This window comes from Lissotriton helveticus, chromosome 12 (assembly GCF_964261635.1).
Source record: "Lissotriton helveticus chromosome 12, aLisHel1.1, whole genome shotgun sequence".
NCBI lineage: Eukaryota > Metazoa > Chordata > Amphibia > Caudata > Salamandridae > Lissotriton > Lissotriton helveticus.
Genome location: NC_136073.1, coordinates 901,660,597 through 901,683,340, shown reverse-complemented (window position 1 = coordinate 901,683,340; position 22,744 = coordinate 901,660,597). Strand labels below are relative to the sequence as shown.

At 45.2% G+C, this 22,744-nt stretch overlaps 1 protein-coding gene across 1 annotated transcript in view; it reads right to left on the bottom strand.

Moving 5' to 3' along the window:
- The window catches only part of SLC25A11 (solute carrier family 25 member 11), a 72,399-nt gene that overhangs the window by 27,196 nt on the left and 22,459 nt on the right, over positions 1–22,744 (bottom strand). The window contains exons 2-4 of the mRNA XM_078669767.1: positions 7,338–7,490; positions 6,014–6,220; positions 68–158 (exon numbers count right to left, since the gene is read on the bottom strand). Coding sequence (XP_078525893.1) covers positions 68–158; positions 6,014–6,220; positions 7,338–7,490 — 451 coding nt within the window. The remainder of the gene's footprint in view (positions 1–67; positions 159–6,013; positions 6,221–7,337; positions 7,491–22,744) is intronic.

Sequence of the window (22,744 nt, the reverse complement as noted above, 5' to 3'; positions counted from 1 at the left end):
GAAAGGACAAAACCTTTATCTGTTTCAAAGTGTAAGCAATCACATAAGGACATTGATTCGACCCTACCCGCCACATGGTGGTAATGCCCTCTTCACGCGTTATCCTGATCAATGCATTGAAGACGTTACTGTACCCCCGCCGCTGGTCCAAAGGAAGTCTGTGAAAGAGTAAAGAAAAAAAGTAATTAATTACAAATGTGTGCAAGATCTGTGTGGAGCAATCACAATGAAAGTGTTATTCAAGCACCTATGTTCCTACCAACCAGAATAACCCCTTACAATAGTGTCACTGTGTGTAGAATATTTTTGGCACCAGGGGAGGCCTTCAGACACAGGCTGTAGGGTCAGGCTCGCGTGGTGCTGTTTTGTTTAGGCTCTAAAGGGCACAAAACCTTTCAAGAATCCCTTGCAAAGTATTTGTTTCTTAGATATTATTGTCACGTATGGGCTGGTATGGATGCACCCTAGCACAATCTGAAGGGTGAGGAGGGACTAGAACAGGGAGCACTATTGTTATCCTGAGAAGACGATGGTGGCATGTCAAGCAACCCCTGAAAATATTTTTCCCTACTGATGAAGGTATTTAACCAGAAACACGTGTCTAGGGATATGATTTGAGAATACACGGGCACTGGCCACGAACTTTTGAACATTTTGAGAATTTCGAAAGAAAACGAAGAATACCAAACTACAATGACCATGAGGCAATGGGACAATCCGGCAAGGACATGTTCGCGGCTCTCCCCACCCTCTAATTTTTAGCACTATTGTTAACAAGTTCTTCCCCAGTTTAAGATGCTCTTTACTACCAGGTCCGCTAGGACTGGAGACCGCACAGGGAGTTTGTAGAAAAGAGGCCACAGGTGAAAGATTGTTCACACACAGAACTTTCAAGGGGACTATGGACCACATGGGTATCAGCCATAAAGTACATGTAACGGTTCGTTATGAAGTTCAGAGGGCGTTTACCAACCAAGACTCTGCTGTTACGATACTCACGGGTGAGTAGCGCGCTTTACAACCCCCTGGTTGATTGATACTGCTGCTAGAGCAGGCAGGGAAGGGTGGTCGTCACGCGGATAACACAAAGATACCTGGAGCTATCGTTCTTCGCATCAGAATCTGTCGCAGTTTCAATACTTTGAATAGTTCCTCATCATTTGGCTGCGAATAGGAGCAGATTTCATTTTTATTGAGGCAGAGTTTGATTCGCCCAACTCCTTCGCCCAGGTCTTTTCATCTCCATTCCAAGTGTGGAGGACCTTCAAGATTGTCGTCCTGTACCCTTGATCAGCCCCCTAGTGCCCAGGAGTCACCTACCACCTCCTGCCCCCACTTCACCACAAAAGTCATGTTCGAAAACAGAGGCTGGAAACTGCAAATGACGTTGTCCGCCCCATGGAGGAGGCTGCAAATCTGTGAAACATCCCAACGTCAGAGGACTGTACAGACAGGTAAGTGGCTTTTCCTTCTCCTGCATAGCATCTTCCATAGATTAACACACCCTGAATAGACGACTAAGCCAAATAGATATGACGCGGGTAAGACATGATTCAAGGGCTCGTCAGGTCATGGGCAAACCTACATTGGCATGGAGAATACGGCCTCTCCTTGGTGGCAGATGTGGGCGCGTCTTCATTCAAACTGGTAAACATCGTGTAATGGTGGGAAAGGTTGCGGCCTTCGACGTCACAGTGCAACAGTCTACCTTTATCTTGCTTACGGTCACCAAATCAGGGGTAGATAAATGCATTTCCCTGAAGAATACATGAAAAGTGCTTTTCTCAGGGAGTTCGCTTGGCTGCATCAGCTGCTAAATGGGACGGTTCTCTGATGTTTTGCATTTTATGAAAACAGCTATGGTCAATCGGCCTTGCTGAATCAAAGAGGTTGTAAGTCAGCTGAGAGTCTGGTTTCTATTGGTGAAAGGTCAGGGTACCACTCCAGGGCGAGTCCACAAGGCATGCTTCTGATGCCTGGGAGATGATCCAGGAACAGGAAGCCATGGTGTTCTTCGTAAAGGATCCTTGCCACGTCTTTACTTGTTATCTAGTGTAGAACATGGCAGCTGACTTGTCCCTCAGGGTGTTCACTTTGTGCTCCTTCACTGCGGAACGGCCCATCTTTTATTGTTTTCTTGCTCCTACCACTGCTCCTTGGTGCTAGTTTTCAGCTTCATCATCTACACAGCGACGTGTCTCAAATTAACAATCGGATATTGAGATTTCCGGAAAGGCGTACCTTTTTCAGCTCTTCCTCCCCACATCTACTCCAAAAACCGATGTTTTGGGGGCGCTGCGAGTCCTTTCATGTCCTTCCCATTGTTGGCTTCGAGCCCTTAGATTCCCTAGTTCAGCCTCTACAGAAACCAACCTCGGGGAGACCATTCCTTCCAAGACAATCCATATGAAGACCCTCTCTCTTTCCTAAGGGTCCCATCCACCATTACCCATTCCACCTCATCTTCCACGTGCAAGAGCACCTCGAGCTGCTGCAAGAGCACCTCGAGCCGCTGCAAGAGCACCTCGAGCCGCTGCAAGAGCACCTGAAGCCAGTGCAAGAGCACCTGAAGCCAGTGCAAGAGCACCGCAAGGCGTGCAAGAGCACCGCAAGGCGTGCAAGAGCACCGCAAGGCGTGCAAGAGCACCGCAAGGCGTGCAAGAGTACCACAAGCCGTGCAAGAGTACCGCAAGACGTGCAAGAGTACCACAAGACGTGCAAGAGCACCGCAAGACGTGCTAGAGTACCACAAGCCAGTGAAATCCATAGCATGCTTATAGAAAAGGTTTTATTTGGTATCCCTGGAGGAAATCTGTGCTACAGATCCTGAAAAACATGCATTTGCTTTGCGATTTCCAGTAAGCTGTAATGAGAATAAATATACTATTCGGAGGAGTGCTGCCGGCCTGGTCACTGCCTAAAAATGATAACAATAGGTTTGTAGGTACAGCAGCTTCCACCATAAACAATCACAAACCAGCTGAAGTTTGGAACCTACGCCTTCCAGTTTATTTATGAAGTCAAGCAGGGAATCAAGATGAGCGCACGCTGGGTTTCAGGAGCCAACCTGACATGGATACGGCGGCTGGCCGGTGACCATGAATCCCCGTCGGACGCAGGACTAGAGGTCTCACTCAAGTGAAGCTTGATGCAAAGTACCAGGCTGAGAGCTTAAGGGAAATCTGAATACTAAACTGGTCCGAACATTTCAGAGAAGTAGATCATACATCACATCTAGACTACCCATTCAGAACAAGTTCATCGCCAGAGGCTTCAAAGATCCAGGAGAAACGGTGTCAAGAACGTTTCCGGCCAGCCTATGAAACATAGGGTTCTTAGGGAGGTTTCATGTGCACTCCTCTCCTCAGAACAAGAAGATGTTTTAGAAGTTCCATGGCCGCAAAGAAAGCAGATTTAAGGAACTTCATAAAATCCAAACGGTTGACCTTCCTGTAGGAATTTCAAAGAGGTCTGCTCTAGGCTGCTGTCCCTCTGTTGCATGATCTTTAAAGATGTGGACCTGTGTCTGAATACTATTCAAAACGGTCCCATAGCGCAGATGTTTTCTTCATTAGAGCGCTGCGGATATCCTTTCCTCTTGCTTGCCTCTTGAAAATAAAACTGCACTGTCCTAAAAAGGGGGTAGGAAGTGGAATTCTAACAGGCAAAATTTGATGTTAGTCAGTGTAGAGTAGCAGCCTTACTGAAACAAGAGTAGAATTGTATTCGAAAACCAGGTTTGTGGATTAGAACAGTTGAGGTGTTGGCTGGTAAAACAACTCTAATAATACAACAGTTTGGCCACTGGTGGGAAAAGAAGCAACCTCAGCTTTGAGGATGACTTAATTCATCTTGCGTACACTCCCAAGTGTCAAGCACCGGTCATGGTGGATTTGAGCAGGAGTCGAGGACTCTCTACTCAACCAGCACTGGGCCTTCATCAATGTGCTTACTCCAACCCCCCTAACCCCTCCCTTCTCTCATATACAAAGGAGAATGCTAGACCGGCTTCTGATCTTGGCCACTTCATCTTTGTGAAGCTTTACCAACAGACTAATCTCGACCACAGTTCGTTCATCACCTGCCTCCTAGAGTAAACTTTACAGGTAGCCGCAACAAGGAATAGCGAGGCGCAGGCTTTAACAGAAACTTCAATAACGCTCCTTTCAAATCGTGGTTTAAGAAGGTTTACGCCCACGCGGTGGGAGGAGAGCTCACACATTGTTGGCTCAATGTGCCTAGACCATAACCAGCTCATGAGCATGCCTGTGCTCTTGAACCATACTGCTTCTAGATCATTACAGACATGAAACACTGCATCAACGAGGAGGTCTAAATCTACCCTGTGCTGGCAGAAATCGAGAATCTTACAGGTAGGAACTATTGCTTGTGCATAAAAACAGGACAATTCCCAACCCAAAGACATCTTTTACATTGTAAAGGAAGTGGCATGAGTAAAATAAGGATCTAACTGGGCCAATCCCAGTTTTCTTGTAATCGCAATTCATGTGGTGTTTCGGCCCCTACTGAGATTACAAAACGTGAGGGGGAAAAATGAAAGCACATTGAGCAATTTACTGCACACTTTGCCAGGGAGAACCTTGCTATACTTGAATGCGGTACCAGTACTTACCGGGTACCATAAATAAATATCCCTCAAGACTGCAAGAGCTCTCGCCGCAGTTATTCAGAGAGTTTTCTTGCAGGAAAATACTCTGAGCAGGAAAACAAATTCAGGAAGACAACTGGGTCACAGTGCAATAGACAATGATGGGGTCAGCACATGGACGCCTCCAGATACGCATTTTTAGTAATTCTTCCGATTTCCAACAATTTCAGTTTGCTAAAAGTAATCAGTCTTAGGGGACTTGTGTTGGTGGGTGTCCAGCAGGTCAGAAAGGAGACTGATTCGATGGACAATGCAACATGGTTGGATTGTGCTGGCCATCAAGGGAGGTCAGCAGAGCCACTGGAAGGGGCATGACCCACCAGAAACTCATGGAGATCCTGCAGTAATTCTCAATACTGAAGTCAATCGATCGCTCTCTAAAGGGTGGGGGAATGACCAACAGGAGACTCATGGAGATCCAGGTAGGGATGATGTTGTAAGCCGATCACTCCGACTCTACGAGATTCCATCAGTCATGCTGAAGTAAGCAGATCGCTCTATGAAGAGGCGGCAGGAGCCACAGAAGACCCTTGGGGAAGAACATCTGTTGTCGCTGAGGCGGAGGCTCTTTTACTGAAGGTAAGACCCCCAGTGAGTCAGGTGGGGCCTGGCCCCGACGTACACCAGGTTGTCAAGAGCTGCTTTATACTCCTTTTCCTCCCAGGGATCATAACTCTAACCTTGACGGATACCTGAAGTTTTCTGTGAAGGTCCTGAGCATGCTGCGGAGCACATGGAGGTACTCAACAGACCTTTCCATCTTGGATAACGTCTCCACTAAGGAGTGATGTTTCTCTTGCACCACGCAAAACACGTGTTGGCTGAAAGTCTGAATAACTATGATGATTGTCAATCACTGAAAAATTATACAGGGATCTTGATTATTTGTATAATGAATGTTAAGAAAAGCTTGAGAAAAGAAATTAAAATGGAGCAGAATCCATGAGAATTATACGATTTGGAATACTTATGATACTGTGATAGCTCCCAGCAAGAACTACAGTATAGAACCCCTTAGAATAAGCATTCCTGATTCAATCACATATCCTCTGCCACGTCCTACATGGATGCACACTGTCGAAGTCAGGGAACACGAACATCCGTATTCTTCTCTGCGCCTATCTTATCCAATGGCCCCAGTCAACCCGCAGTACACACCACACAACCTGGGAGACCCACCCCCATCATCTGATGCTTGACCAGGGCAACCAAAGAGTTAAAATAAACTCAGGAATACCACTTCTGCTGAACAATACTTGGTGCGTCTTTCAGGGACGTCTGGTCACACACCTTCCTAGTCCTACAAATGTTGTACAACTCCCTTAGAACCAACAAGCGACTCACCTGCCATCTGAGGTCATGCGAATGAGGGCCACTTCTGCTGGAGTGCCCACAAAGGCCCCAGTGGCCCCTGCGGTCATGCCAATCAATGCCTTCATGAGAAAGTTGGGCGGAGTGCCATCGGCCTTGGTGAGCTTCTCAAACAGGATGGTGTAGATACCCAGGCGTGTTGTGGTGTAAGTGGCCTGCCGCAGTAAACCTGCTGAGAGCCTGAGAAGGAGAAGTCCAGTCAGGAAAGGAAGAACAGGGTGCAGCAATCAGTGCCATATGGGAGCAGACACAATCAAACCCTAGACTCTAGGCACAAGACACAGGAACTTGCCACGTGACTCATAACGCTGTGAATATATTTAGTACTAGGCCTCTAGATAGCTAGGTTATATATTATATTTATATTATTTATACACACACACACACACACACACACACAAACACACATATACATAAATAACTTGGTGGGGGATGCCACTAGGTAATTATAGTAAGGTCTGCTTTTCCATAGAAAGAGTGTTTATTGGTTTGCTAATAACTTTGCCCATGTTTGATGAATCTTCACAAAACTTTCCAGAAAAAAAGTTCATCCACCCCACCTCCTTTCAGGTGATCCATTAAGAGGGTGCCGAGAAAAACAGGGGGGGGGGGGTGGCAAAACGAAAAATCCCAATGCATTTTCCATAGACTTCTTTGGACAAAGCTACAGCAAAAACTACTGAAAGGAATTATACCAAATTTGTCTGGTAGCTAGATCTTAGTCTGCAGATTGTGCTTCTTGTGATTTGGTGTAAATCAGTTCACTCGTTTGTGAGAAATTAAGGGCAAAATAAACCCACCCCCTGCGTGGCCAAAAACCACCTGCGACCCTTGGTTTGGAAAACGCACCTCTAGACGTTTTCTGTGACTGAACCCATCAGTTCTCTCTTGGGGTTGCTGCCTCAAGGCTGTACACCCAGGCGAGGCCACCGCATTGAGCACTCATTCCCCCACAGAATCACATCATTTGAACATTGACACATCACAACCACACCAGGCTGACCACCTCGTTCAACCGCTATGTCTTTCGAGGCATAGAACGGCTGACCTCTGTATAAAGCGGAGACGGTATGTCCAAGCATAGTCTGTTTTCAGGGTACTTTGCAAAAGTCATGATGGAACCACCCACAACAAGACAAGACACAGTAAATGAACACTCAATTTGGTGTGAATATTGTGTTTTAAAGACCCCAGAAGGTACCAGTCTGATGCCTCTTCCACAATGAACATCAATAAGCATTGCAAGGGTTCTTGTTGAGGATTCCCTTTGCCCTAGGTTTTCTAGAGCTCGTCTTACCCGGTGTAAATGCCACGCAGCCCCTCGTTCCGCAGGATGCTGCCCACCGCGTGGAAGCTGGTCTTGTACTCCCTCACCTTGGCGCCTTCCCCGCTGAGCTGCATGCGGTTCTTCACTAAGTCCAGCGGCTGCACAAAGACGGTGGCGGCCATCCTGTGTCAGAGAGATGGAGAGAGGGAAGAGTCAGAGAGGACAGAGAACAAGGATTGGAAGTGGAGCAAACAGAAGAATCTGGCAGGGTGTCCTGGAGAGCTGCAGGTGACCTGAGGCATCTGAGGACAGGCAGGACCTTGGATTCTGCAGGCATCCCTTAAGATTGGTGTGATATGTATGTGTACAGAAGGGAAAGCCCAGGCTACTCCTGACGTGTCAGTAGACCGGAGGTGCAATGACACAGGATCTATGCAGGTGTGTGAATATGGGGGTTGTGGGGAGTGAAGATGTCATTGTGGGGTCACACGACAGACGGGGACACGAACAGTGTTCATGGCGCCGCACTGTCAACCACATGTTGAGTCGGTCTCTCTTAGGACAAGGTTTCGCATCTTGCGGTCATCTAAAATACCTATCGGATCGAGCTGGGTACATTTTACTTATGATAAACGGAGCCCAGAGGAACATGTATTGCCTGATAAAGAATATTAACGTGCACGCCTCCGTGTTCATAGGACTGGAAACCAAAGGCAGGGGATGTTTGTGCCCAAACTGATGAGTGAACAGGCCACAGTAGCACCCGGAAACAGATGAACATACTCACCTGTCAACGGAGGCTGCCCATGAATTCCACATTTGGAGACATTTTTGAACATTTTTACAAGAAAGAAGAGGAGGTAAAGGTAGAACGCCATCCTGCGCAGTAGGGAATACACAACCACCCACCAACCCAGCCTCCCATCACCTAACCACTTGGCTGAAAACCTTGGACTGGCCTACACAAAGGACAACGTGAATTTGATACTCTCAGGGCCTCCAATACTGAACGATATTAACATGATACAGTCTAATACTCAAACAAACGACTGGGACACTCACAGAACTAGATTACGACCATTCTACAAGGGGTAATAATGACAGAATATTTGAGATTCAATGAGGTCCCTCAAGGACTCTAATCGCACAACGTCCCTCATATATTCCCACCGGACCCAACATTCAGAAACGACTGGTCGCCGATTGCATAGCACTGCACTAGAGATTGGCTCATTCTGATAATTAAGACTGCCAAGAGATTATCTGAGGCATTATCAGTAAAAATACAAACTAACAAAAGTCAATTCAGCACAACAATCAAAATCACTACTTACAAAAGAGACTAGAAGAAATCAACAACGAGATGACAGAATATAAAGAGGACAAAAGTTCTAAAGTTGTGAAGAAGAATGACAAGTCAGACAGAGTACACAGAGGAAGGTTCCTCAGATACAGAAGGTGGAGTAGCAGGAAAGAACCACAGGGCAGACTGAGAGAAAGAAACAGGGGGAGACCATGGAACAATTTCCCTAACTTTACAACTATGTTTTTCTCAAACCCTCCCCTTTCTTCCACCACCACCTTTCAACAAACAGATGCCCCCAGATATTCTCTCAAAATAAAAGACTTCCTATTTCACGGAGAGGGCAGGGATGCAGAGCCAGGAAGAAGAAAAACGTACAAGTCCAATGGCGAAACTGTCAGCCAAAAATACAGACAAGGAGCTTGACAGGAGATCCAGCACCTGGGACCAGCAAAAATACAACCTCATAACAAATTCAACAGAAAGACTTCGGACACCAACATGGGTAATAAGGGACTAGGATTCGTCCCCACTCAGACGCTTGACATATTCAGACTCCATTTTGAGTTAGCTGACTTTTTCACAAAACGGAGATAGAATTCTTTTGTTTTGGAATAAAGAGAGTATTAGTGGCAAAAACAAGGCAGGATTATTAAGGAAGAAGCCAACCATCAGCCCCAAAAGTCTGCAATTTCAGTTGAGTTCATATCATTCGAACAAGCAGTAGTCAATGACGCAAAAGTCATACCCAAAAGAAGATAAAAATTGTCCACAACATGTCAAGAGAAGAGAAAATGGCACTAGAGGAACTGAGGTCAGATACTCAATGAGAAAACCAGCAGAGAAAAGAGGGGGATTTGTATTACAATTTGTCACAGAATGTAGGAAGGAATGTATCCGCCTCTTAAATGACAAAAAGAATTACAAAATCCTCAGTACAGACCCGACAACAGCTGACGAGGGAGATCAACGGCATGATAGAGGAAGTGGAAACAGTTAGGTGGATATCTAAACAGACTTCTTGACAACCAAAGACCCAAGAACGCCATACTTTTACACCCTCCCCAAAATAAACAAAAACATAATATCTCAACTAGGATACAAGATAGTTTCTGGAATAGGTTCCATTTAAGAACCTTTATGGCTCTGTGACTTTTTTCTAAAGCCATGGTAGAGAGTAGCTCACTCGATTTAAAGGATACCAGAGATCTTTTCATCCTCCTGAAAGACATTAGTGTTGACCCAGAAGAAAACCTCCTTATATGCTCAGACATCGAAAGCCTCCGTACAACCCTACCCCAGGGGGAGATACTAGCGGCCATACAAGAAATTCTCTCTTCTACGAACAGGAAATATTCCACCCCACCAGACTTCATGCTGAAGTGTGCAAAACTAGCATTAACTAGAAATATTTGTGAGTAGGAGGGAACATAATATCTAGAAATTTATGGACTTTCATGAGTGATGCATTTGCCCCCGGTTTAGCGGACCCATTTTTGGAGGATTTTGAAAGGATGTTTATCCAGAGCGACTCAAATCTTTTCAGAACCAACATATTAATCTGGAAGAGCTACATAGACGACATTTTGCTAATTTGGAAACGTAATATAGATTTGACTACTTCTCCAATGATTAAATAACTGCAATGCACATCTTAAATTTAAACACACGATCAGCAATGACTCTCTACCATTCTTAAACGTGCAGATCTTCATGGAATGAGGTGTCCTCTACATGTCAAAAAAAGGTTTCTGTTTCCAGATACCTGAGAGCCTTGCTAGAGGAAAGGACAGCCACTACTCAATGGGGTTGGCTGTTGGGATAGTGTATCATATGTAACAAAGGAAAAATTGTTCCTTTTTTAGGTGTCCCCTCACTCACCGGGGTTGCCCCACGGTGACATGCTTCATCATTGGGGCCATCCCAGTCCTCTACGGGCTGGGGCGTGCTACGACTTGCGGAGTTACGTAGGAGCACTTAAAAGGACTATGTGTGGTGCATGTGTATTTGTGGGGAGTGGACTATGTGATGAGTTAAAAAATACCTGCCCAGTAGGTTACTAATAAACTTTATTCTGGCCTCTAGGTGGTAGTATTAAAAACGGGGTAGGGAGATAGGCTATCCTAAACTTAATGTGTTCAGAAGTACCTATCAACTCCTAAGTCGACATGTTTCGTGCATACCCCAAGCACTTCTTCGGGACTACACAGGGACCAGCCCTGTGTTCGCCACTCCTTACTCTGTCACTGAGATATTTACAAAAATGGTTTTAAGCTGCAGCAAACTCTGTTAAGTGCATGCATTTATACCTACGTATTTTGTTCCAAAAACACGTGGTTCCTGAAAGATAGAAAACAACTTTAAAATTCAAGGGGTGGTTGGCCCCATTAGTTATCACACACAGTTTTTTACAGAAGTGATGTACTCTGTGAATTCGGACCCGGACTCATTGGCCGTGCTTGTTTTCATGCACGAAGACGTGATTGATTTCGTGCATTTTTCGAACGTGATTTTTAACAAAACACCTATCGCAGTGTCACACCCATACATTCAACAGTCATACACACTCATACATACTTTCTTACGAGACCTAACTGGGCCCCATGGAGTCGGAGGGGTATCGGTATCCTCGCAACTCTGATGAGAAAGAAATGGAGTTGTTAAGTCACCCAGTACTGTTCGTTTTCTAGGCATTTTCTCCGTTTCAAAAATCGGCATTCCTTCGTGCCCTATTCCACTTACTTGTGCTCTGGTTACCTCCTGTATTCAGGCACCTACTCTTTCTCCCTCCGGTCCGGATGTTATCGGACTGGAGGTTCCGTGATGTTTAAATGCTGATGCCATTCGCGGTATCCCAGCGCTGTCGAGGGAACGCCCTTTGTGCACGCTAGAGCGTGTGTTTCTCTACCCGTGCCCCGTCTACGTGGCGGCCATCTTGGGGGTGTCGATCTTCGCTAATAGTCGGGATTAGGTGTCTAATGTGACTATTATCGCGTTACGACACCTCTAAATCAATTTAGGGTGATATACAAAGTACTTGCCATATTATCAGGGTTTTTACCCGCCGTGTTTGAAAAAGAGTTGAAATAAGTTCAAAAATGAACCGATTGAACTGTCACCAATATCTCATGGTAGTTTATAGCTAGTAAAGTACAGTATTTTCAAGGGATCATAACCTTCCAGTGGTGGATTCAGCCACACAGGATAATATTTCATCAGTGATTGTACAGTTATTGCCAAAAGATGGTAAGAACTATATATACATGAGACTTCGTGAATTTCACATGTACCGGGTCTGGTTTTATAATGTTTACATGTGTCTTTTATGTAAACTGTCCCCAGGGAATGTCGTCATTCAATCCCACGATATGGGAGCGAAGTTTAAACACCCAGCGTTGCTCCTTTTCTAATAGTTTCTTTTCCATGTCAGCATGGGGTGGTTGGGTTTCCAGCACCACCCAGCGCATATCGTTGGGTGTGTGTGCTTTTTCCAAAAAGTGTGTTGTCATTTTGGTGTTCGAGTGTTTGCACCTAAAGTTGCTGCGATGTTCAATCATTCTGGTGTTAACCTTTCTGGTTGTCATTCCAATATAATGCAAATTGCACACACATGTGATCATGTAGACAACTCCTGATGTATTGCAGTTTGAAAACTGTCTTAACTCCCATTTGAGGCCTGTATTACAAATCACCTGTTTGGTGGTTTCAGTCAGGTGGCACACGCTGCAGTTGGAACATGGATGGTGTCCAGTTGGCAAGGGGTGCATACGTCGGACTGGGCCTTCCATAGATCTAGGGCGTGTGTGCACCATCAAGTCCTTCAGGTTTTTCCCTTTCCGATGACTGAACATTGGTTGGGTGATGTTGAGACCCCCGCTGTTCAGAGTTCTCCAATGTTTCTTCACGATCTTTGTCACCTGTTGTGAAGCTACTGTATACGTGGTGATGCAGATGGGCCTTCTTTCCAATGGATTTGATGGTGGTTCCTTAGGTTTGGGCTCCAACAATGCATCCCTGTGGTTATTGGATGCCCTTTTCTTAGCTTTCTGAACAATCTTTTTCGGGTATTGTCTCTGATATAGTTTGTCGCATAATTCCTTGGCCTGCATTTCATAGTCACATTTTTCTGAACAATTCCTTCTTAGTCTCAGGAACTGCCCAAATGGCAGGTTTTCACGGAGTTGGCGTGGGTGGAAGCTCTCAAAGCTAAGTAGGCAATTTCTAGACGTTGGCTTAAAATGTGTCGTAGTTATTAGTGTCCCTTTTTCTGCCTTAATGTTTAGGTCTAGGAAGACTAGATGTTCACGGCTCATTGTGGAGGTGAACTTCAGGAAAGGGTCCTGGAGATTCAGCCAGTTTAGGAACACATCTGCCTCCTGCTCAGTTCCATTCCAGATGAGGATGACGTCATCGATGTAACGTCTCCACATCTGGATTTTGGTGGCATGGGGGTTGTCTGTATTCAGGATCTTTTTTGTCTCTAGCCAGTGCACATACAGTCCCGCCACGCTCGGCGCGAATGTGCTTCCCATGCTGGTTCCATGGGTCTGTTTGTATATAGTTTCCTGGAAGAGAAAGAAGTTCTCGGTTAGGGCAAGGCGGCAACATTCTAGCACTACATGCCTAGGTGTTTTGTAATCCCATTGGTTTTCGAATAGAATGTCCTCTAGGATCTGTAGGGTCTCTCTGTGAGGTAAGCTTGTATACAGGCTCTCTACGTCGAGACCTATTAGTATCTGTAAGGAGGGGTCAAAAGGTAGGTCTTTTAGGAGGCACAGTACTGATTTTGTGTCCTGTAGGTATGTTACTGTCTTCTGTACCAAAGGTCTCAAGAAAGCGTCCGCAAACTTAGACAAAGGCTCAAGTATTGATCCTATGCCTGAGACGATTGGTCTTCCAGGTGGTTTTTCCAACCTTTTGTGGATTTTGGGGATAGTATAAAAATACGGGGTCCTAGGGTGTTTGTTTTCCAGGAAATCTGCCTCCTTTCTAGTTAGCCAGTCGTTGACCAGACATTCTTCCACCATCCCAGCTATCTCAATCCTTAGGCGTTCTGTTGGGTCTGCCCTCAGTACCTCATAATTTCTTTGGTCTGCCAGTAGTCTCATGCATTCCGTCTCATAGTCTTCTGAGTTTTGTATAACAATTGCCCCGCCTTTGTCGGCTGGTTTTATTGTTATTGTTGCATCGTTGGCTAGTTCAGTTATGGCTTCCTTTTCAGCTCTACTGGTATTATAAAATGTATTCAAAGCCCTGGTGTCCAGATCCATTACATCTTTCAAAATTGCCTTTTCGAAAGCCAGTACCTCAACTGGTAGGCTATTCGTGGGGGGGTGAAAGATGATTTTTTCTTTAGTCCTGTGTCACTAGTAGTTCCTATAGGTTGTGGTTTGTCTTTGAAAAAAACTTGTAATTTTATGCTGCGTACAAATTCTTTCAGTTCACAGTACAGCTTGAATTTATCCAGGGTTGTGGTCGGAACAAAACCCAAACCTTTTTCTAAGACTCTCTCCTGAGCTGGTGTCAAAATTTTGTCAGAGAGGTTTACCACTAGGCTTAGATGTTGCTGGTTGATGGTGTTGTTACCGGTCCTTGGCTCCTTGTGTGTGTTCTGTTGGTTTCCAGAGGTTGGGCCCATTGGACTTGCTGTCCTCTGGTTTTGCCTCGGCCTGGTTTTTTGCCCCTCCCTAAAAAAGGCTGTTGTGGTATTCCTGACATCTGGGCATTGTCCCAAAATGGGAAAGGTTGTTGTGGGTATGGTTGCTGAAAAGGAGGGGGTCCATAGAAGAACTGCGGTGGTGGTCCTTGGTAGGGTTGCCAGTTGTTTCCCCTGTTCATTCTTCTCCCCGCTCTGCCTCGTTTATTTCGCGGTTGGTTGCGATTGTAACTGTTATCAGAGGAGTCGGATCCTGTGTCTGAGGCTCCGCTGTCACTGTTGTAACCTGGGTTCCTCCCAGAAAGTACATACTCGGCTTTAATGTATGGGTACACCTTTTCATGAGAAAAAGTTTTTTTATCTTTGTAAAATTTAGTATACTTAGTGTCTTTCAGGGATATCTCGAATTCAGTCATTGACTTGTTTAGCTCGTCCAGCCTTTTCTTAAGTTCTGCCGGTGATTGGTATGTTTTTAGTTTAACTTCCAGGTCCTGGATCTGCACCTTCAACGCCTCAGCTCTGCGTGCCGCGGTCTTTACAATGAGGACTAGCCAGTCCCTGGTGCAATGCCAGCTTATCAGTGACCAATCTTTCTTAAAAACGAGGTCATCTTGAAATATGAAAGGTTCGTTATTCACTATAAGGCCGCGCGGTGCTGCGTTGGCCCTATGATATTCACTCATCATTACCCCATGTATTATGGTTTTGACTAGATTGCGTTTAAGTTCTGTTATTTCATCCCAACTCTGTTGGGATTCACTAGTATCCTTGTAGGTAGTGCTTGAATGGGGGAGCATGGAGGCTATTATTCTATCTGCCTCATCTTCTGTAAAGGAGAGCCCTGTGATCTCTGCCATCTTGAACTTTTTCAGTAGGTACTTGTGTCAGACTGGAACGCGGGTGTGTGTCACTATATAGGTGTCTAAAAACACTCCCGCAGCTGCGCGCTGCAACGTGTCAGGGAAAAACTAAGGGAGTCAGAGGGTTACTAGCTAGGCTCGCCCTCCAGTCATTAAAGTCAAAAAAAGGTTTCTGTTTCCAGATACCTGAGAGCCTTGCTAGAGGAAAGGACAGCCACTACTCAATGGGGTTGGCTGTTGGGATAGTGTATCATATGTAACAAAGGAAAAATTGTTCCTTTTTTAAACTGGGGACAGTTTACATAAAAGACACATGTAAACATTATAAAACCAGACCCGGTACATGTGAAATTCACGAAGTCTCATGTATATATAGTTCTTACCATCTTTTGGCAATAACTGTACAATCACTGATGAAATATTATCCTGTGTGGCTGAATCAACCACTGGAAGGTTATGATCCCTTGAAAATACTGTACTTTACTAGCTATAAACTACCATGAGATATTGGTGACAGTTCAATCGGTTCATTTTTGAACTTATTTCCACTTTTTTCAAACACGGCGGGTAAAAACCCTGATAATATGGCAAGTACTTTGTATATCACCCTAAATTGATTTAGAGGTGTCGTAACGCGATAATAGTCACATTAGACACCTAATCCCGACTATTAGCGAAGATCGACACCCCCAAGATGGCCGCCACGTAGACGGGGCACGGGTAGAGAAACACACGCTCTAGCGTGCACAAAGGGCGTTCCCTCGACAGCGCTGGGATACCGCGAATGGCATCAGCATTTAAACAACACGGAACCTCCAGTCCGATAACATCCGGACCGGAGGGAGAAAGAGTAGGTGCCTGAATACAGGAGGTAACCAGAGCACAAGTAAGTGGAATAGGGCACGAAGGAATGCCGATTTTTGAAACGGAGAAAATGCCTAGAAAACGAACAGTACTGGGTGACTTAACAACTCCATTTCTTTCTCATCAGAGTTGCGAGGATACCGATACCCCTCCGACTCCATGGGGCCCAGTTAGGTCTCGTAAGAAAGTATGTATGAGTGTGTATGACTGTTGAATGTATGGGTGTGACACTGCGATAGGTGTTTTGTTTAAAATCACGTTCGAAAAATGCACGAAATCAATCACGTCTTCGTGCATGAAAACAAGCACGGCCAATGAGTCCGGGTCCGAATTCACAGAGTACATCACTTCTGTAAAAAACTGTGTGTGATAACTAATGGGGCCAACCACCCCTTGAATTTTAAAGTTGTTTTCTATCTTTCAGGAACCACGTGTTTTTGGAACAAAATACGTAGGTATAAATGCATGCACTTAACAGAGTTTGCTGCAGCTTAAAACCCTTTTTGTAAATATCTCAGTGACAGAGTAAGGAGTGGCGAACACAGGGCTGGTCCCTGTGTAGTCCCGAAGAAGTGCTTGGGGTATGCACGAAACATGTCGACTTAGGAGTTGATAGGTACTTCTGAACACATTAAGTTTAGGATAGCCTATCTCCCTACCCCGTTTTTAATACTACCACCTAGAGGCCAGAATAAAGTTTATTAGTAACCTACTGGGCAGGTATTTTTTAACTCATCACATAGTCCACTCCCCACAAATACACATGCACCACACATAGTCCTTTTAAGTGCTCCTACGTAACTCCGCAAGTCGTAGCACGCCCCAGCCCGTAGAGGACTGGGATGGCCCCAATGATGAAGCATGTCACCGTGGGGCAACCCCGGTGAGTGAGGGGACACCTAAAAAAGGAACAATTTTTCCTTTGTTACATATGATACACTATCCCAACAGCCAACCCCATTGAGTAGTGGCTGTCCTTTCCTCTAGCAAGGCTCTCAGGTATCTGGAAACAGAAACCTTTTTTTGACTTTAATGACTGGAGGGCGAGCCTAGCTAGTAACCCTCTGACTCCCTTAGTTTTTCCCTGACACGTTGCAGCGCGCAGCTGCGGGAGTGTTTTTAGACACCTATATAGTGACACACACCCGCGTTCCAGTCTGACACAAGTACCTACTGAAAAAGTTCAAGATGGCAGAGATCACAGGGCTCTCCTTTACAGAAGATGAGGCAGATAGAATAATAGCCTCCATGCTCCCCCATTCAAGCACTACCTACAAGGATACTAGTGAATCCCAACAGAGTTGGGATGAAATAACAGAACTTAAACGCAATCTAGTCAAAACCATAATACATGGGGTAATGATGAGTGAATATCATAGGGCCAACGCAGCACCGCGCGGCCTTATAGTGAATAACGAACCTTTCATATTTCAAGATGACCTCGTTTTTAAGAAAGATTGGTCACTGATAAGCTGGCATTGCACCAGGGACTGGCTAGTCCTCATTGTAAAGACCGCGGCACGCAGAGCTGAGGCGTTGAAGGTGCAGATCCAGGACCTGGAAGTTAAACTAAAAACATACCAATCACCGGCAGAACTTAAGAAAAGGCTGGACGAGCTAAACAAGTCAATGACTGAATTCGAGATATCCCTGAAAGACACTAAGTATACTAAATTTTACAAAGATAAAAAAACTTTTTCTCATGAAAAGGTGTACCCATACATTAAAGCCGAGTATGTACTTTCTGGGAGGAACCCAGGTTACAACAGTGACAGCGGAGCCTCAGACACAGGATCCGACTCCTCTGATAACAGTTACAATCGCAACCAACCGCGAAATAAACGAGGCAGAGCGGGGAGAAGAATGAACAGGGGAAACAACTGGCAACCCTACCAAGGACCACCACCGCAGTTCTTCTATGGACCCCCTCCTTTTCAGCAACCATACCCACAACAACCTTTCCCATTTTAGGACAATGCCCAGATGTCAGGAATACCACAACAGCCTTTTTTAGGGAGGGGCAAAAAACCAGGCCGAGGCAAAACCAGAGGACAGCAAGTCCAATGGGCCCAACCTCTGGAAACCAACAGAACACACACAAGGAGCCAAGGACCGGTAACAACACCATCAACCAGCAACATCTAAGCCTAGTGGTAAACCTCGCTGACAAAATTTTGACACCAGCTCAGGAGAGAGTCTTAGAAAAAGGTTTGGGTTTTGTTCCGACCACAACCCTGGATAAATTCAAGCTGTACTGTGAACTGAAAGAATTTGTACGCAGCATAAAATTACAAGTTTTTTTCAAAGACAAACCACAACCTATAGGAACTACTAGTGACACAGGACTAAAGAAAAAATCATCTTTCACCCCCCCCCCACGAATAGCCTACCAGTTGAGGTACTGGCTTTCGAAAAGGCAATTTTGAAAGATGTAATGGATCTGGACACCAGGGCTTTGAATACATTTTATAATACCAGTAGAGCTGAAAAGGAAGCCATAACTGAACTAGCCAACGATGCAACAATAACAATAAAACCAGCCGACAAAGGCGGGGCAATTGTTATACAAAACTCAGAAGACTATGAGACGGAATGCATGAGACTACTGGCAGACCAAAGAAATTATGAGGTACTGAGGGCAGACCCAACAGAACGCCTAAGGATTGAGATAGCTGGGATGGTGGAAGAATGTCTGGTCAACGACTGGCTAACTAGAAAGGAGGCAGATTTCCTGGAAAACAAACACCCTAGGACCCCGTATTTTTATACTATCCCCAAAATCCACAAAAGGTTGGAAAAACCACCTGGAAGACCAATCGTCTCAGGCATAGGATCAATACTTGAGCCTTTGTCTAAGTTTGCGGACGCTTTCTTGAGACCTTTGGTACAGAAGACAGTAACATACCTACAGGACACAAAATCAGTACTGTGCCTCCTAAAAGACCTACCTTTTGACCCCTCCATACAGATACTAATAGGTCTCGACGTAGAGAGCCTGTATACAAGCTTACCTCACAGAGAGACCCTACAGATCCTAGAGGACATTCTATTCGAAAACCAATGGGATTACAAAACACCTAGGCATGTAGTGCTAGAATGTTGCCGCCTTGCCCTAACCGAGAACTTCTTTCTCTTCCAGGAAACTATATACAAACAGACCCATGGAACCAGCATGGGAAGCACATTCGCGCCGAGCGTGGCGGGACTGTATGTGCACTGGCTAGAGACAAAAAAGATCCTGAATACAGACAACCCCCATGCCACCAAAATCCAGATGTGGAGACGTTACATCGATGACGTCATCCTCATCTGGAATGGAACTGAGCAGGAGGCAGATGTGTTCCTAAACTGGCTGAATCTCCAGGACCCTTTCCTGAAGTTCACCTCCACAATGAGCCGTGAACATCTAGTCTTCCTAGACCTAAACATTAAGGCAGAAAAAGGGACACTAATAACTACGACACATTTTAAGCCAACGTCTAGAAATTGCCTACTTAGCTTTGAGAGCTTCCACCCACGCCAACTCCGTGAAAACCTGCCATTTGGGCAGTTCCTGAGACTAAGAAGGAATTGTTCAGAAAAATGTGACTATGAAATGCAGGCCAAGGAATTATGCGACAAACTATATCAGAGACAATACCCGAAAAAGATTGTTCAGAAAGCTAAGAAAAGGGCATCCAATAACCACAGGGATGCATTGTTGGAGCCCAAACCTAAGGAACCACCATCAAATCCATTGGAAAGAAGGCCCATCTGCATCACCACGTATACAGTAGCTTCACAACAGGTGACAAAGATCGTGAAGAAACATTGGAGAACTCTGAACAGCGGGGGTCTTAACATCACCCAACCAATGTTCAGTCATCGGAAAGGGAAAAACCTGAAGGACTTGATGGTGCACACACGCCCTAGATCTATGGAAGGCCCAGTCCGACGTATGCACCCCTTGCCAACTGGACACCATCCATGTTCCAACTGCAGCGTGTGCCACCTGACTGAAACCACCAAACAGGTGATTTGTAATACAGGCCTCAAATGGGAGTTAAGACAGTTTTCAAACTGCAATACATCAGGAGTTGTCTACATGATCACATGTGTGTGCAATTTGCATTATATTGGAATGACAACCAGAAAGGTTAACACCAGAATGATTGAACATCGCAGCAACTTTAGGTGCAAACACTCGAACACCAAAATGACAACACACTTTTTGGAAAAAGCACACACACCCAACGATATGCGCTGGGTGGTGCTGGAAACCCAACCACCCCATGCTGACATGGAAAAGAAACTATTAGAAAAGGAGCAACGCTGGGTGTTTAAACTTCGCTCCCATATCGTGGGATTGAATGACGACATTCCCTGGGGACAGTTTACATAAAAGACACATGTAAACATTATAAAACCAGACCCGGTACATGTGAAATTCACGAAGTCTCATGTATATATAGTTCTTACCATCTTTTGGCAATAACTGTACAATCACTGATGAAATATTATCCTGTGTGGCTGAATCCACCACTGGAAGGTTATGATCCCTTGAAAATACTGTACTTTACTAGCTATAAACTACCATGAGATATTGGTGACAGTTCAATCGGTTCATTTTTGAACTTATTTCCACTTTTTTCAAACACGGCGGGTAAAAACCCTGATAATATGGCAAGTACTTTGTATATCACCCTAAATTGATTTAGAGGTGTCGTAACGCGATAATAGTCACATTAGACACCTAATCCCGACTATTAGCGAAGATCGACACCCCCAAGATGGCCGCCACGTAGACGGGGCACGGGTAGAGAAACACACGCTCTAGCGTGCACAAAGGGCGTTCCCTCGACAGCGCTGGGATACCGCGAATGGCATCAGCATTTAAACAACACGGAACCTCCAGTCCGATAACATCCGGACCGGAGGGAGAAAGAGTAGGTGCCTGAATACAGGAGGTAACCAGAGCACAAGTAAGTGGAATAGGGCACGAAGGAATGCCGATTTTTGAAACGGAGAAAATGCCTAGAAAACGAACAGTACTGGGTGACTTAACAACTCCATTTCTTTCTCATCAGAGTTGCGAGGATACCGATACCCCTCCGACTCCATGGGGCCCAGTTAGGTCTCGTAAGAAAGTATGTATGAGTGTGTATGACTGTTGAATGTATGGGTGTGACACTGCGATAGGTGTTTTGTTAAAAATCACGTTCGAAAAATGCACGAAATCAATCACGTCTTCGTGCATGAAAACAAGCACGGCCAATGAGTCCGGGTCCGAATTCACAGAGTACATCACTTCTGTAAAAAACTGTGTGTGATAACTAATGGGGCCAACCACCCCTTGAATTTTAAAGTTGTTTTCTATCTTTCAGGAACCACGTGTTTTTGGAACAAAATACGTAGGTATAAATGCATGCACTTAACAGAGTTTGCTGCAGCTTAAAACCCTTTTTGTAAATATCTCAGTGACAGAGTAAGGAGTGGCGAACACAGGGCTGGTCCCTGTGTAGTCCCGAAGAAGTGCTTGGGGTATGCACGAAACATGTCGACTTAGGAGTTGATAGGTACTTCTGAACACATTAAGTTTAGGATAGCCTATCTCCCTACCCCGTTTTTAATACTACCACCTAGAGGCCAGAATAAAGTTTATTAGTAACCTACTGGGCAGGTATTTTTTAACTCATCACATAGTCCACTCCCCACAAATACACATGCACCACACATAGTCCTTTTAAGTGCTCCTACGTAACTCCGCAAGTCGTAGCACGCCCCAGCCCGTAGAGGACTGGGATGGCCCCAATGATGAAGCATGTCACCGTGGGGCAACCCCGGTGAGTGAGGGGACACCTAAAAAAGGAACAATTTTTCCTTTGTTACATATGATACACTATCCCAACAGCCAACCCCATTGAGTAGTGGCTGTCCTTTCCTCTAGCAAGGCTCTCAGGTATCTGGAAACAGAAACCTTTTTTTTACTTTAATGACTGGAGGGCGAGCCTAGCTAGTAACCCTCTGACTCCCTTAGTTTTTCCGTGTCCTCTACATGGACATACATCACAAACCCACAAATAAAAACAAACCTACTGGTATTTGAAAGCTTTCACCCCCAAAGCATTGTCGGAGAAACTTCCATATGGGCAATTTTTACGAAGAAAAAAAAAATAGCAGGATCTCTAATTTTATAACACAGGCGAGGACTCTCTCCAGGAAATGGAGGAACACAGCTACCCGGAACAGATTATACAGAAAGCTAAAAAGAGGGCCAAAAACCAGAACAGGATACACTTTAGGAAAGAAGATACAAGGACAACCACATCACAGACTGATCTGTGTCACTGCTTACAACAGACTCAAATCAGGAGGGAAAGATCCTGCAGAAGAACTGGTGTATACTAAACACAAATTTCCTGTCCTGAGAAAAAACAATGTTATCACACAAACGAGCAAAGCTACAGAACGTAAAGGCATAGAAAAAGCACACGCGACGACATGAACATATCTTGCAGACTCATGTGACCCAGAAGACGCTGAAATGGCGTCTGGCTGCAAACAAGGGTAACATGCAGAGTCTGGAGGACGCAAATAGGGTCTAGGCAGAAATGTACCCTTGAAAAGGTAAGTGAGGGGCTGGGGGTTGTAATAGTCAGCATACCCAAGCAACAGCGGTTTAATTTCAAATCAAAACATTGTATTCTTTCAAACTTCGTCGCCCGCAGAGTGCGACTACAGGGTCGTCCCACCTCTAAGGCTCAATGAGGCCCGC